The sequence below is a fragment of the Homalodisca vitripennis genome, chromosome 5 (genome assembly GCF_021130785.1).
Source record: "Homalodisca vitripennis isolate AUS2020 chromosome 5, UT_GWSS_2.1, whole genome shotgun sequence".
In the NCBI taxonomy this organism is placed as follows: Eukaryota; Metazoa; Arthropoda; class Insecta; order Hemiptera; family Cicadellidae; genus Homalodisca; species Homalodisca vitripennis.
Window position 1 is genome coordinate 103,946,134 of NC_060211.1, and position 17,887 is coordinate 103,964,020.

Genomic DNA, 17,887 nt, shown 5'->3' on the forward strand with positions numbered 1-17,887 from the left:
GGGTTAAGAGATTTGGTGATTGGTAAAATTCTGTCTAGTTATTGAACATTTAGGATTTAAGTTATGACCAATGGTTCGGCTGCTACTGCCTGCCTCAGAAAACAAAATGTTCATCTAAAAATAATAAAACATTTCCTTTTTAAACAGGTTTTTAGGCCAGACCACTTAGGATAAGGCATAAAAGTTACTGGACTTTTTTTATAGAACACGTCGTTTACTAAAAAGTTGTTAAAATGACGTATTTTGAGCTACGACCAACCGTTTAGCCGCTATCAAGGCTGGAATGAAAATTTGTAGGCGAAAATTTCCAAATATTTTCACTTAATCGCGTTTTGCGGTCAAAATAATGGAGATATAGTAAAAAGTAACTGAACCTTTTTTGTAGATCATATTATTTACTAAATCTAACCTTTGTTTTAATTTTGACCCTGCTCCGACCAATTGTTTCGCCGCTTATCGACCCCAAAAACAAAGTTTTCACGTAAAAATTACATAAATTTTTGCACATAATCGCGTATTGCGGTCATACCGATGGAGTATAGGGCAAAAAGTCACTAGACCATTTCTGTTAGATCACGTTAATTTGCTAATTTGATGGGTCAATCAGATTTGAGCTACGACCAACGGTTCGGCCGCTATCGGGCTCGAAACATTATTTTTATCAAAAAAAATCTCTGGGAATGTCAAATGTTCGAGCGTTTTGTCGCTTAACCATGGAAGATAGAGCAAAAAGTCACTGGACCTTTTTTGTTGTTCACTTCATTCCTGACTAACGATTTTTCGTCAGATCGAAGCTTAGCTCCAAACGGTTCGCCCGCTATCGGGCTTACAAGAAAGGCTTGCAAGGGTAAAGAATGCGCGATTTTTCGGGAATTTTTTTGAGGGGTTTAAAAGTAAAAATTCCCGGTTTTCAGACTTTTCCTGTTGGTTATACGGCAAAAGGTACCTGCGTGCAAAATTTCAAGTTTCTAGCACTTCTAGAAGTAGGTTAGAATTTGTATACATATATCAGTCAGTCCAGTTTCACATGCGGCTGTATATATAATAGGACTCGCCTTCGGCTCGCTGGGGGCTACGCCCCCAGGCCCCCCCAAAGTAAACGCTTGCAAATTCGGGGATAAGCGGAATTCGGTGACTGGTTAAGTTCCGGACATTAAGTAAAATGACAAGGAATTTAAAAAATTGACCTTTTTCATAGATTTTTTTTTCCGGATTCGTAAAAACTTTTGACTTTGTAGGGCATTTTGCGGTTAAACCTTAGAGATACGACAAAAAGTGACTGGACCTTTCTTGTTGGAAATTTAATTTTGTCTTTCGATTGTGCCCTCAGATCTGATTCTACGACCTATGGGTTTAGCCAGAAATGAGCTCGGGAGAAAAGTCTGCACGGGTCAGCTATCTTGAATTTGTTTAGTATAAACATAATAAAAACCGACCTCAAGGCAGTATTTTAAGTCGAACAGGGGTTTAATATCACCAGGAGACTATCTAGTCAAGGCGAGAAATTCCCTGGGTGGGTGATTAATGTTAAGGAGGTTAAGACAAGAGGGGGTTTTTAATTTCGTCAGGATATTGTCTGGTCATATGAACAAATTCCCAGGGGGGGTTAACGTTACCGGGGGATAAGTCTCCAGGGGGTTATCTGGTCATACCAGGATCTTCCCAGGGGGGGGGGGGGGGGGGGGTTGTTAAGAGATTTGGTGACTGGTAAAATTCGGACATGAGGTCATGGCAGGAAAATTCCCTGGGGGGGTTTAATGTTACCAGGGGGGTTAAACACATCAGGGGGTTTGAATGTACAGGAGGTTATCAGGTCATACCAGGAAATCCCCGGGGGGGGGGGGTTAATATTACCGGGGGTTAAATGACACACTTGGGCCTTTTTTAGAGGGTATTGTGTCTGTGAACATAATAAAATATTCCTCTGTCCCTATACTATTTGACGCTTAGCTAACGCTCAGCCAACTCCCGAAGTCACTGAACCATTTTTCTGTAGATCACGTGATTTCCTAAATCCCGTTTTTTTTTTAAAATTTGTTTTGAGTTACGACCAACCGTTTAGCCGCTATCAAGCCCGGAATGTAAATGTAAATTTTTAGGCGAAAATGTCCAATATTTTCACTTAATCCGCTTTTTGCGGTCCCAAACTAAGGGAAAATATAGTAAAAAGTCACTGGACCTTTTTTTGTAGGTCATCTTATTTCCTATAATAAAACGTTAGGTCTTATTTTGACCTTCCGACCAATGGTTTCGCCGCTCATCGACACCAAAAAAACAAAAGTTTCGCGTAAAAGTTACAACAAAATTGTACATAATCACGTTTTTCGGCCAAACCAATCGAGATAGGGCAAAAGATTACTGGACCTTTTCTGTAGATCGCGCAATTTGATAATTTGATGGGTCAATCAGATTTGAGCTACGACCAACGGTTCGGCCGCTATCGGGCTTGAAACATTATTTTTATCGAAAAAAATCTCTGGAATTTCAAATGTTGGAGCGTTTTGTCGCTTAAAACCATGGAAGATAGAGCAAAAAGTCATTAGACCTTTTTTGTTAGAATTTCACTTCATTTCCTGACCATGAATTTTCCGTCAGATCCCGAGCTAGCTCCAACGGTTCGCCCGCTATCGGGCTTACAAAAAATGCCTGCAGGGGTGAAGAATGCGCGATTTTTTGGGAATTTTTTTGAGGGGTTTGAAAATGAAAAATTCTCACTTTTCGGGATTTTCCTGGTGGTTACACGTGGAAAGCTATCTGTGTACCAAATTTCAAGTCTCTAACTCATCTGGAAGTAGGTTAGAATTAGTATACGTGAGTGAGTGAGTCAGTCAGTCAGTTACACATGCGGTTGTTTATATATTAGATAAGATTATTATTATATATTATAGGTTAAAAAAGTGTTTAAACCTATATATGTATATTATGCAATACTTATTTTCTTCTTTTATTTTATGGAAATAAATTTTACATTCAGTATAAATTTTTTAATGTACATTGGGTAAATACCCAATCTTGTATTTATCTTCCCGCTGGTATTTACCCGGCACACACACCAATTTTGGCTCATATTGTCTTCTCCATACACTGGACTCAATTCACAATAAATTTCTACAGGTTGAATTTTCTTTGGCAAAAGAAATTAAATGACGCTATGTATTTCACTGTTTGTATAGAGTTGATTGCAGTGGCCATTTTGAACACTAGTGTACAGCAACTTTTATTGTGACACTATCAGATATGCACTAAATGTAGCTACTTAGTGCCACCTAGATATTGACTATAAGAGGGTAGTACAAAGTTCAACTGAACTGCAAACTGACTGCCTAAAACAATTCACTACTGCCTTACTGTCTGTCCTGTATGTCACAATCATGCTGTTGGTAATTTAGATTTTTAAGGCATCAAATGACTGTTTCAATCCTGGTTTGCTCACCACCCCTACCCATTTGGAGTTCAGATTCCTCAGCAACTTACTTTCTGAACGACCCTTGTTATTGTAATTTTCCAAAGAGAAAAATTGTCTAGTGTAATTTTACTTGTTTAGCTTTGTTTTTTAATCGATAAGTGTGTTTGGTTTCTAAATAGATTTCTTTTTTTTTTGTTCTTTTGATACTGGAAATAAACTTTAACCCTTTTAGTGCCAGACAAAAAATCAAAAGTTGGTCTGAGAAATGCCAGTGATTTTTCATATAAGACGGATGCCAGGCCTATTTCAGCCGTTTTGCAGTGTTTTACTAAAAAAATTGTAAAAAATGACACATATTGAGATATTTTCCTAATTTTTTCATTGTTTTGCAGTAAAATAAATTTCCTTATAAAAAACTATAAGGCAGCGAAGGTGCTGCCGAAGCCCACGCTGATGGCCGGAGGCACTCGCATTTTGGGTGGCGGAATGTGATCAAGAATAAAAACAAGTTTGAGTGTTTTTTCAATAAAGAGTTTAGTTTTAGTTTGGTAATGTTTGTTTTGGTTGAATTTTTGTGTTGGAGAAATGTAGAGGTAAAACACGAAAGTACAACAAAGCGACGCGACTCTGCAATCACATTATCTACTAGACCGCTCGACTTTGACCTCTGTCTGAGGATGGGGAGGGGTTTGCGATAAGACAATTCCTGTTTTATATTGACGAAATATTGTTTTACGCTAATCTAGTAATCAGTAGAAGCAAAATGTCAAATAACGATTCATGTCTGGGTGTGGTCGGTATAATCCCAAAGTACTATTTTCCACTATGAAACCATTAAAAACTGTCTGAAACTACTTTCTACTTAAAAAATAATGTACACTTTGTAAAATATCAACAACAAAAATTTACACACTTTTGTACATAGGTATAATAGTTAGGCGGTAACACAAATATGGTGAGGCAAACATAAGGGATGCAATCCTTTTTTACAGCGTTTGCACACAAACGTGGTTTTCATTTTATTGAAGTTTACTTTTTATGTTAGTAAACTATTTATCAACAAACAAACACTGTGGAAGCAGCAACACAAACAACCAAACACAGAGGTTAGACGTGAACGATCAGCTGACACAACTTTGTCTGATGCAACAACCACGGCTATTTCTATCATGGCTAAACACCTGACTAACCTTACGATATTACTATTATTATTTTTTTTATGTAGATTGGTTCATTCTGATTGTTTGTATACCAACAAATTTAGAACAAGTTAAAAAGTTATTGCGGTATGACTTTTACTCCGAACGTCCGTATATACGGATGTCGGCATTCTTCGGTAGTAATTCACGCGTCCGTATATACAGACGTTGGCATTTCTCGGTAGTTTTTTAAACGTCCTACATACTAAAAGGGTTAACCAACTTTAAAACGTTAATGATTTTTAGATACACCTAAAGTATTGACTTTGTACATTCCTTCAGGTCACTAGCTCAAAGAATGCTTTAATTTGATTTAAGTCAAAATCTTACTGACATTTAAAATCTGGAACTATATATATATATATATATATATATATATATATATATATGTATATAATAGATATATAGAATATATATAATTCTTATCACCCACTGAAATTTATATTCTATGTCATTGCAAAAGTGTTAGTTATGGTATATAATAGAAGTTTGTTTTTCAGACCCCTCTGCATCTGGCAGCAGCATCAACTCATGGCAAGGACTGTCTGGAAGCTCTGCTAAAGGAAGGGGCAGACTTCAATGCTCAGAGTGAAGATGGCCGGACACCTCTCCACATGACAGCTATACATGGGCGGTTCACTCGCTCCAAGACACTTATTGACTATGGTAAGTTGCACACTCATATCGGCTTGCACTAATACTTAATGTATAGCCACATCTGTTTATACTTGCTTGATAACATCATAAGTACTTCAAAGTCGACTTAAAGTACAGAACTAAATATATACAATAGATGTGCTTTAATAGAATTTGATGATAAGAAAGCATGCTATTGTGTTAGTCTCAATATGATGTACTTTAAACGCTGATAAAACTTTACACATCGCTAAGGTATAATCATACATATCACAGCATATAAATGATGCAACTTTATGTGAAACAAGGAAAGTAACATTACTGTATGCAATAATTATTTGAGTAAAAATTAGGATATATCAAGTGAAAACAATAAATATGATGTTATAAATAATATATTTATAAAGTTACTTTTACTTTTTTGAAAGACAATATTGTATAATAATTCCAAACAAAGAATACTAGTTTATATTAGACCTATACAAAAAATAATATTTTATAATACTATAATACAAAGTTTACAATGTTCAGTATTACACTATAAGCGGGTTTTAATGACTGAGATGTGTTTTGTCAAGCCATACCTTATTGTTATTAAATGCCCTTAATTGTTTTGTTAAAATATATCTTAATGATATAATTTTTTCCAATTGATTTCATGATTATTGAAGTGGCATTGAAAATCTACACAACCCTGCTTAGAATTATTGTATTTGATTCATCTTCAACTTATGACATGATATAATACCACTAGTAAATTATTATACGTTTTCCAATATTAATTTTATTTTTATGAGATCTTTTGAAATCAAAGATGCCATCGTCAGGCAACTTATGATGTGATGATCATCCATCTCCTCATTTTGAGCAATTATGCCGGTTAAAATCCAAAGTTTTTCAGGACCTTCATATACTTTGACTGTTGAATGCAATAATTCATAGTGGGTCTCCAAGTTAATTGTCCAAAATTTCGTCTTTATATCTGTCTCATATTAGTGCACGTAGAACTTGTAGATGTGCATTTTTATTGTCACTTCCAATACATTGGACAGCCAAAATAATAAATCTTTCACTGTTTTCTCATGTTGTTTGTGGAGCTCTCCAGTGACATAGATAATTATGTTTGAGGGGAGGCCACCGAAGGATCTGGGGGTGTGGAATAACACCAGATAAAGGGGGGTTCAGGGACTCTCCCCCAGAAAATACTTAGAAATAGTAGACTAAACATAGTGATTTTATATATTTATAAAAGTGAAAAAGTTCTATAGAAACAGCTATTATTAAATTACATTTTTAATATTCTGACAATTTATGTGTAATATTTTAAATGATTTGTTGTCCTGTAGTTATTATATGATCCCATGATATTAAAAAATGGTTTACGAAACCGTCCTATAAAAATCCAAATGCTTCAATGTTTTCTTCATCTATTTTCATGTTATCTATATACATAAAGCCAAATACCAGTGGAGTGGTTCATTACAAAATATCCAAAATTACGGAACGGATTTATATGTAACTTTGTACGCATGTTTATCATGTCTCTTAGATGCATGCTAAAAAACAGAGTCTAAAATCTCGTAGTATCTCAATTACGGAAATCCGTGAAAAATTATATATTTACTAAGAATTCTTATTACATTCAGAGTTGTTATAACATTAAAAATTACCCATATTTTATATGTAAGCTTAAAACAATTTTTGCTTGTTTCATCATGAGAACTCTTGAAAACATTGAGAAAAGTGTCAAAATAAAAGTGTTTGGAACAATTTTTTGTCATACCTCACAAATGTTATGAAAATCCGCAATACCCATTCATTACATCACATAATCTCCGCTGGGTGATTAATAATGATTGGGTACTGACGTTTATAGAAATTTAAACCCGATTGACATAACTGATCACTGACAAATAATGATTGAAATTTTGTGATGAAATCTTAATAATACATGAATAAAATGTTGTTTTCATAACCATATAAATGCTTAACTATTTACACGTAACTAACAAAACATGTAACTTTTTGGGACAAAAGTATTGAGGCTTTAAAGATAAAACATAGTTTACCTGTTGTAAATTAGTATTCATTGAGTAAAGTGTCAACAATTTATTATCCTTTAACCTGAAATTGGTATTGTGTTTACTACATTTAGAAATCATAATTTAATTATTTGGCCTTAAGTTTTTCAAATGATCTTTGTTTGAAGTATATTTTTATTTGAAAAATAAAAATACCAGTTTTGATATTGTTTGCTATGAGATAATGAGCACTTCATAAAAGCCAGTAATAAAAAATCTACAAACAAGATATAAATATAGAAACGTTTAAAAGTCCAGTGTAGGTGAATTCAGAGGTTCAAGCTCATTTATATGATTAATATTAGACGAATCAAAACTGTGTTTGTTGGTAACAACGTTTTAAATTTCACTCTAAAATTATAATTTTTTAATTATTTAAAAATGTATGTAATGAATCTTAACCCTTAGCACGCCGTAGACGGAATAATCCGCGATGTTGTTTGGTCTTATAACGCCAAAGACGAAATAATCCGCCAATCAATAAAAATATATTTTATTACTGTTTTTGAAGTTTATAAGTTCAATACATAAGCCACAATACAAAGTAATGTACTGGCTTGACCAAATAATCCAGTTGCAGCTGCCAGCTGGCCGCAGTAGGTAAACAATAAATTGTTTTGTTCCTGGCAGCTGTTCTCCCACTCCCGTCTGTACGCCGATGACGATACTATCCGCCATTACCGACTGTCAGTGGAGCACGCATTGTGCCTTGGGAAGTGTTCTTGCGTTGTCATTCCTTATACAAACAGTTGTAAAAATTTATTGTTACCATGTTTTAGGTGTTATAATAAAGTTTTTATTGTTTCTTTTCTGTTGTGTAATTATGGCTGCAAGTCATGTCCCGAGACCCTATGGCTTCATCCCGATTTTTGTTTTGAAGTTTACTGTACAACTGCCTAAATCTATTATTATCAGAACTTATAAAACTAATCAAGATCAGCATATTACACTTTATTTGTTTTCTTATCCTTGTACATAGTTTTCATATTTTTCATCACATGCATTTGATTACTCTGTAACCTAAATTTGATTTTGATTTAAATATTCCATTATTATGAAAAAATGATATTATTATTATGCAAGTATTACATTATTGTAAAATTTATTTTTTTGTGTGACTATTAGTCATTAGGAATTAATAAAAAAATTAGCTTTAAGGAATTTTCATTTTTATTTTTTCACCTTAAATGAGCGTGATCTAAAAAATTACTAAATTTATATCGGCGTTCAAAGGGTTAAAACATACTATATTATATTAACAACAGACAAGCTTTAAAGCATTAAGACAAGAATTAAGTTCAAACAGCTTAAATATTTTGGTTAATTACACAAATCTTATTTTATGCATATTGAATAGCTAATGAATGAATGAATGAATAAACATTTATTGTCATATTACATCTTACAAGATCCAGCTATGCTGGTAAGACAGATGACATTTGTCAGAAATTTCCCTTTCTTCGGTCTCCCATCCGGTTTGTATTGTTATTTGGTGGTAGAAGTTTTGTAGTAGTAGATTTAACAAAAACAAGATTCCAGCTAAAAAGATTTGCTAACAAATAAATAAGCTCTAATATAAATAACAGTATTAAAATGTTCAGCTATGAATAAATTAACTATAAAATAATGAACAGTATTAAAACCTATGTCAAATATTTATTTTGTAAAACATTATACCATAATGTAATAACAATCATTCATTAAACTAATTAACAAATAAAACAATAAAATTAGTAAAACAATTAACAAATAAAACTATAAAATTAGTAAAACAATGAAATTAATAAAACCATTAACAAATCAAACAATAAAATTGGTAACAATTAACATAATATAACATATTTAAATAACAAAATGGAAATTAAGTATTGAGTTTCTTATTATATTAAATTAAGTTTCTTAGGAGAAAAACACTTAATCTTCATAGCTAGATTATTATGTTTTTGTCATTTAGAAATTCAGAAATTCAGAAATCTTGTAGTAGGCCTTTTCGACAAACATATTTTTTATTCTATCTAAGAATTCAAACTGTGGCATTTGTTTGAAATTGTTAGGCAATTTGTTGTAAAGTTTAATACCCATATAATAAAAACTTTTTTCAAATATGGCTGTGGTGTGTACAGGATATATTAACAAATTGGTATTTCTAGTATTGTGTTGATGAATAGTTTTTTCTTTAGAAAACCAGTTCAAATGTTGATGAACTTGACTCAGTACTTCATTCGTGTACACACAAGGGACAGTAAGGATCTTCAGTTTCTTTAATTTTTCTTTACAAGAAATTCTTCTGGAAGAGAATGTAATTATTCTTATAATCTTTTTTGGATTTTAAACACTTTTTCTGCTAGTTCTATTGAGCCCCACAATGTAAGTCCAAACTTCATAATTGAGAAAAAATAGCCATAGTATAGGTCATCTTTGTTTTTAAACTTGTGATGTGTTAACACATCTCATATTGAAACAAATAATAGAATTGGGGTTTTTTAAGTTTTGTATTTTTCCTGTCCATGTCATATGTTCATCAAAACAAACTCCCAATAGTTTTACATCTTTGCAGCTATTTATTTGTTCTTTATCTATGGTGACTGTAAACTTTTCTTCTCTTTGCTGTCTGTTTTTGAAGTGAATATTTGTTTTTGTAGTATTCAGAATCATTCCATTAACTTTAAACCACTCTTCTAATTTAACTATAGTTTGTTCTACCAATAATTTCATCACATGTAAGTTTTTCTCCTTGATTATATCTGTGGTGTCGTCAGCATATAAGACTAATTTCGTGTCTATGTCTTGTGGTAGATCATTTGTATACAATGTAAATAGTAATGGTCCTAAAATCGATCCTTGCTGAACTCCTGACATTACATTTTCATACTCTGAATGATACTTTTTATAATCTGATACTAAAGTTGTTTTTTGTTTTCTCCCTGTAATAATATATGACTTAAACCAATTTAATATTTCCTAATTTAACATTTTCATTATAATTAATGATCAATGTACTTTGAACGCCATCTTTCATCATATTGAGAAGTTTTAGAACATAAAATACTATTAGGGCCTCACATGAGTCACATAGGTACTCTCACGATGGCAGTGTTCTTATATGATTTCATAACTAATTGTGTTATAACTGACGTGAACTCAACACTCTTAGAAAGTATTGGATACCAAGACTAAAATATGGATTGAAAATGTATAATCCTCTAAATGTATAAAATGTATAACCTCTGCCTATAATGATGCATGTAATGGTGCTTGATATCCATATTTCAACACTAGGTTGTGGGCCTATTGCAGTGAGGAGAGATAGATTGCGAAAATGGTGATTTATTCTAATGATTATCACAGATTTTAGTGATGTTAAACTTTTATATTTCTCTGAAACCCACAATCGGATTACATTGTAATTTTAACATATGGTTAACAAAGGTTTTACTCTGAGTTTCAATTTAATCTCTTCAAGATAAACAGTTATTGGACAGTTTCTACTGGAACTTTTCTTACCTTTAATGGGTCATAAAATTTGTTTTGGTATTGTTTTAATTGTTACAGAATTTCAAGTTACGTATAATTTTTGTTATAAGCGTTAATGAATGGTGGTTTTTGAGGTTGCACTTGGCTAACTGTGTGTAAAATGAGTGGACGGAGAATGAAAGCTAATTGGGATGGGATAGTTATAAGTTTTGGTCTTCGATAGCTGCCATAACTGGGAGATCACAAGAGTGACGGTCCAGCTACCAAAAATTGCTGTTCGTTTTGGCGTTACCCAGGGAGCACGTGTAGCAAGCTACGGACGCGAACAACTTCACCCCCCAAACTTCACCCACAAAAGCAGCGGGTGGCTTGGAAATTCCTCGAAAGGAATGGGTTTTATTGAATCGTTTTCAAACTGGTGTTGGGAGAAGCAATCACTGGAAATTTAAGTGGGGTATTACTGATGACCAGACGTGTGATTGTGCCGCAAACTCTCAGACAATGGAGCACATTGTAAACGACTGCCCTTTGCGGTTGTTTTCTGGTGGTCTGGCTGGTCTAAGTGGTTTAGAGGATGGGTCTCTAAACTGGCTCAGTAATTTGGATTTAGCTTTGTGACGGGAGATCTTATTATTATTTTTAATTTATGACTCAAGAACTTTGTTCTTACGTACTTTTTAGTAATTGTAATTTTTAATTTATTTATTTATGGATAGCTGCCTTCGTCCCCCATACGATATATATATATATATATATATATATATAGTTATAAGTTGTCTATTTGTACTAAGAGAAACACTTTCTAAGTTAAATGTATATGTTTTGTTAAATAGACTTTTTTAACATTTAAATCTTTTAGGCCCACTATATAATCTATTATTATATGTAAATTTAGCTCTACATGCCAGATTAATTTTGTAATATGGAATATTATATTTAATTTCTTATATTTATGTTTTGAAATCAAGTGGCAGAGAGGATTTTTAAGTTTTAACTTTACATAGATAATAAAGATAATTTTAATTTCATTCAACCCTAATTAATGTTTCAAATTTTATTTGATAGTAAAAAATTATACCACTAGTGAATTACAACACATTCCAATAATTAATTTAATGTTGTGTGAATTGTTCACACAAAATTAAATTAATTAAATTGGAATATGTGTTGTAATTCACTAGAGGTATAAAATATTTCCAAGAATCTTCAATAAAAAAATTTGTTTCTTAAAATATGTCTGTCCCAAAAAGAACCATTATCTCAAGTATCCTGGTTAACTGAAATTATCCTGTCTGTTTCTTATTATTTCAAGACCAACTATCCATTGTTTTCATGCAGAATTTTTGACATCCTGAAAAACTGCATTGCTTAGCAAAACTCAGTAAACCAACAAATATTTCTTAAATTTTGTGACCAACAATGTTTTAGAATAGAGTATCGAGAAGAGATCTGGTTCATAGAATCATATGCTTGAGTCATTTGAGTCAGTCTCAACATACTGTTACAGAAAGTTAATGTTCATAAACAAATAAAATTATTTGAAGTAAAATTAGTATAACAAAATATCATGTTGTTAGGAGCGACTGTGGACAGTGTGGACAGGAATGGCTGTACAGCTTTACACATTGCAGCTCTGTATGGTCATGAGCTTCTCAGTGGAACTCTACTTAACTATGGAGCAGATCCGTCAAAGCCTGGCTTCAAGGGTAAGCTTGCACATGTTTCTTGTTTGTGGGATCTCATGGTTAATTATTACAGAATTTCAAGTAAAGATTAAAATATTAACTCATAAAAGGAACATTGGATGTTTGTAAATAATCATTTCTTTTATAATAATAGGAATTATTACTGTATGAAATCAATGAAATTAAACAAAATTTATTGTTGCTATATCCCGAAATATTATACATTTACATGTATTTTGGTCCTATAATTATAATGTCATAAACTAACTGTCTATGTGTGACTGAGAAGTCCTGCTCAAATAGTTTTCTACATAAATAATATTACTATTTCCTAATAAACCAACATTTAGTATAATGAGGAAATTGCAGCATTTTTAGCAATTTTTTGTTGTCTCCACTACTTTTGGGAACCAGGATTCATTTAAGTTTGGTCAGATATTAATTTAACCTGCAATTATTACTGCAATATTATTTTTTAACAGATCTGAAGTTAAATACAGCACAATTAGTAAACAGCATGCTAATAAATTTGATTAAGAAAATAATCATGAATAACAATGGCTTTGTGTCCTAGGCCGAACCCCATTACATATGTGCTGTCTCGGAGGGTTTGTGGAGTGTTGTCGAAAGTTTCTCCAGACTGGGGTGGATCTGGATTGTCAGGAGGCAACAGGGAAAACACCTCTCCATCTTGCTGCCTTCAAGGGGTAAATATTTAATTTTAACACTTTTATATTATTGTCCAGGACTCGCTTTAAGTAGATTTACTTGTGGGGTTTGAAAATATGTTTTTTGTTTCTTTTTGTGATATCTGATATCCTGGCACATAAACAATGATGAGGAATTCTGAATTGGATATAACACAAACGTGACACAAGAATACACATAAATAGTATGTCACAAGGTTGTATGTTTCATTTAACCATGGTTTTGTCATGTCCTAGGCCTAGCCAGTTTGTACAACCATGGATGGCTGCATGCCATATTTCAGAATATTCAAAAACGTGTTTTCCTTATAAACTTAGAGCATTTTACAATTTATAGGTATTTCACAAGTACTCCACATTATGTGTCATAACAGGCTTCACTGAGGTTGTATACAAATTTTCAAATCTTATTTTATTCTCAAGATTATCCTGCAGACAAATAGGTAGACAGACAATTATATAATAAAAGAAGTTGACACAAAAATAAAGCGTCATGAAACTCATTCTTGTTGAAATGAAGTTTCATGTGATATTTAAAGTCTACATGAAATCTTTCTTGAATCTTGGTACATTATACATTCAGATTTTTTTCCATTAAATTGAGTTTCATTTCAGTATTTAAATAGCAACTGTCTACAAACCACTTACTATAAAATTATGTTGTATGTTTTAGGATAGTTAGGCTATGTGTTAATGTGTCACATGTTTGAATTTATTTTATGTGTATTGAGTTTGTTACCAAATTTGTTTATTTTGTAGTTGGCCATCATGGTTGCCTATAAGATCAATGTAAAAATATTTTCTATTGGCTAGCACGAGCCAAATCCCATGGATTGACATACACCATTATCAAAGTTAGTGAAGAAACTTCATGCACAACTTCTAGTCTATAGGTTAGTTTGTTTTCAAGATATCGTGCGGACAGACAGATAGACACAGAAATTACATTTTTCCAGTCCCACAAGTTATAGGCTTTGCTAAAGCTTAGCCAATTATATGGTTATTATTATTATTATTATTAAGGTGTTGTCCAAAACTATTTTTTTAGGTGTATTGCAAATGTTTCTAAGCTCCTATTTTATATGAATTTCCAGTTTAGTTGAAATTAGAGTAACTGGAATAGTTAAAAATGAATTTTAAAAACATGTATTAAATAAATATTTAATATTTCTACAAAATTGTAAAAAATTAAATATATTATCATATTTTTATGTTTTTTACCGTATTTCCCTCAGGAGTGTAGAGTGTCTGGATCTATTGGTCAGCAAGGGAGCCAACTTCCAGGTAGTGGATCATTTCCAGCGGACACCCCTGCACATAGCAGCCGCCCAGGGCCACTACTCTTGTCTGTACACTCTGGCATGCTTTGGGTCATCAGTTAATGAGCAAGACATAGAAGGCTGCACTCCTCTCCACTTGGCTGCCGCTTACGATCTTGAGGGAAAGTAAGTTTATCATTTAGTTTTGTATATTTATTAAAATGAGGTGATGATGAAGTGCTAGATTGAGTGTGGGTATGGTCGCAGGTGTGTCAAATATCTGGTGGAGCACAAGGCCCAGCCCATGTTGAGAGACAGACGAGGGTTTACAGCGTTCCATTACGCTGTGGCTGGAGGCAACATTGCAGGGCTGGAAGTGCTCCTTGCCAACTCCGCTTTGCTGAGCCTCTACAGCAATGATCTGCCCAAACTGACACCACTACACCTTGCGGTAAACTCACCTTAATGGTTCATTTTGAGTTAGTTAGTTGGAAATAAAATACAAGGTGTGTTTGGAAAGTAAGTTCCATTTTGGAATACAAACACAATAAAATATTAAAAGGTAATTTTACTTTAATATAGAAGATTGTACCTTTGACTATTTTTCAACAAAGTTTTCACCATGGTTCAAGCACTTTGTTGTAGAACAAAAAACATCCCACCAGTAAAGAATCACTTTATACTCTGTTTTATGTGTCATCATAACATTTTCACCACTTCATGTAAACCTCGTTTTTTATTTGCAAAAAAGTAGTAGTTATAGAGAGCCTGTAAACTGGATGATTGAATTGTCCTAACCTAACTGTTCAGTTAGTATTTTAAAACAATTGGGAGCATTTTTTAAATCCAGCTGGAACACAGCATGTGATAACCTAAGTAGCCATTCCCAATATCAAGCTAAACCGTTCTGGAAAATAGTAGAACTCCATTTAAAAGTATTGTAATTACAAATCATTGGTCTCTTTAATTTTCTTATCTTTTCTCCTAACCTAATTGTCATTCACAACAGAAGTCCTCACACTTACTGTGTAACAGACTAAATTTCACAGTTGGCAGGTAATCTTTAGGTAAATTTTCTGGCAGTGTACAACTATAAAATGTGTACTCTTTTCAGGCTTACTATGGCCATACTGATATACTGAGGCTACTTCTTCCATTATTTTCTGATACAAATTTGAGAGATCCTTCCGGAAGAACACCACTCCATCTAGCTGCACTGAAAGGTAAATTCTTAATATGCAACCAATCCTAACAGTAAAAAAAATTATAACAGAAGTAATATTTAACCTTTGAGAAGAAATTCAAATGTAAAATTGATGTTTGTGTTTTAGGAAACACTTAACCCTTCAACGCGTTATTTTTTTTTCATGGTCATACCCCCTCCTGCGTTGATTTTTCTGGCGGTTTTTTAGAGATTTTGTGTTTTATAAATAATATAAGCAAATTACCCAAGTTTATAATTATTTTGTTGTTATTATGTTGTTAGTGTTTAGAATTAGCCAAATTAAACAAAATTAACCTACTTTAGGTTAGTTTATTAACTTTACAATGATTCAAAAACCAGGTAAGCCTAGGCCTACATTTAGGTATGCATCACCTCCTCCTCTTTCAACAACATTGAACTCATTTTGTACTACAATGTTTTCACCTAGCCTATTTTCAATATCATCATCACTATTTTGTCCTAAGTCTAATACTTCAAACTCAGCTTGAGCAAAGTCATTGTCATATCCATCGTCGAAATCTTCATCTGATTCAAGGTTCAAAAGTCTGTCAATTTTACTGTCTCTTTCCACTAGGTGTCCTTCAAGATTACTCATTTTCGATTGATTTTAAAATATTTTACAAAACCGATAACAGTTTTAAAATAAATTCCCTAAAATATGCAAAAATATTTCCCTAAAAGCTAGCTAACCTACAAAACATTCCCGACTCATGTTTGTAAAACACAACAAATTGTTCCTGTCAAAACGTGATTTCCTTCTTCAAAACCATATAGTTAGCTTGTAAAACTAATACTAAGCATAACTAATAATAATAACTAAACAAAGGAACATAAAACACACAAAAATATGTCAGTAGAACATAACCATCACACTAACAATGACTGTACAACAACAACAAACGTAAGCCGACAAACGATCGGGTGCACGGCAATGACGTCGTCTTGAATGCAGCTGATTTCTCAGATATTTTTTCTAAAGATCGATTTTTCGAGATATCGACTCAATTAATCGAAAGTTTGAATCTTCTACTTTCAATTGGTATACATTTTTCATTGAAAACATTCGATAGTTGTCTGTTACAGCTACAAAAATAACCGACTACTCCATGACGTACTCAGTACGGCAAAACGCGATCTCAAGTGAAAGTGTCATGACGTACCTAGTACGGCAAAACGCGTTGAAGGGTTAAGATTGGATATTCTTGTCTTTTTAGCTTTATTCTCCTTATAGCTCAGTCAATAAAGGTTTTATGTCAGATACATAATTCCCTAAAAGATGAATTCTTCACTTGTATTAGAGCATCACTAGACATGTATTTGTACTAAAATACTCCTGTGAGATTTTCCCGCACCCTCCTTTTAGTAGATTTTGCAAGCATTAAAATAAAAATGTAGATATCTGCTAAACTATCCTTCAGGTGTAGTCTTTTACTTGCTAAGGGTGGTATAGATATATGGTTTAGTATTATTACTTTAAAAAAATACTAACATAGTAATAGTTATAATTTATGTATCGTAATAAATAATTAGTTAAATTAAAAATTTGTTATGTGACAATACCTGCTGCGAAGTGCTCGACCGAGCTCCCGCAGTATCATGCATCTACCTCTAAACTTCAGCTTAATCTCACTATTACTTACTTGGGGTTATTTGTTTATTTTAAAACTGAAAACATTGACTGCAAGGTCTATTCGAACATTTCCCCTCTAAAACTGCTTTTTTAACTGTAAAAATGAAATATTTAGACTTTTGTAATTTGCAACATTTTTAACACAAAAACTTTTAGGAAACTAATTTTAGGAAAATTAATTGCTAACAAAATAAAAAAGGTAATACATGTCACATTTTTCAGAATTCTAGGACAGTGGCAGTGGTAATAATAAAGGGGTTGTGAGGGTGGAGAGAAATCTTAACCCTTTCAGTGCCAGACATTCTCCCTAGTGCGCGTAGAAGAAGAGCCAGGCTATAATTGCCAATTTTTCAGCAGTTTGCAAAAACTGTCACAGTTTTGTTATTTATTTATGAAAATTGTTACTTTTTGTTTTGTTTTGCTCTAAACAATGTGCTTTAAATTAATACTGGAAAATAAATTTACTACAACGTGCATTAAAAATATAAAACTAGAAAAACTTTTACTTACATAAAATTTTATGATGAATTTTTCAGTTTGGTGTAAATATAAGGCCAGTAAAAAAATCCTTGTTCACTAAATTGA

General features: G+C 32.7%; 1 protein-coding gene across 1 annotated transcript in view; it reads left to right on the forward strand.

The window, feature by feature from the left end:
* The window catches only part of LOC124362622 (serine/threonine-protein phosphatase 6 regulatory ankyrin repeat subunit A-like), a 77,798-nt gene that overhangs the window by 24,184 nt on the left and 35,727 nt on the right, over positions 1 to 17,887 (forward strand). Inside the window, exons 7-12 of the mRNA XM_046817282.1 lie at positions 5,106 to 5,271; positions 12,374 to 12,502; positions 13,056 to 13,188; positions 14,424 to 14,633; positions 14,715 to 14,898; positions 15,562 to 15,670. Coding sequence (XP_046673238.1) covers positions 5,106 to 5,271; positions 12,374 to 12,502; positions 13,056 to 13,188; positions 14,424 to 14,633; positions 14,715 to 14,898; positions 15,562 to 15,670 — 931 coding nt within the window. The remainder of the gene's footprint in view (positions 1 to 5,105; positions 5,272 to 12,373; positions 12,503 to 13,055; positions 13,189 to 14,423; positions 14,634 to 14,714; positions 14,899 to 15,561; positions 15,671 to 17,887) is intronic.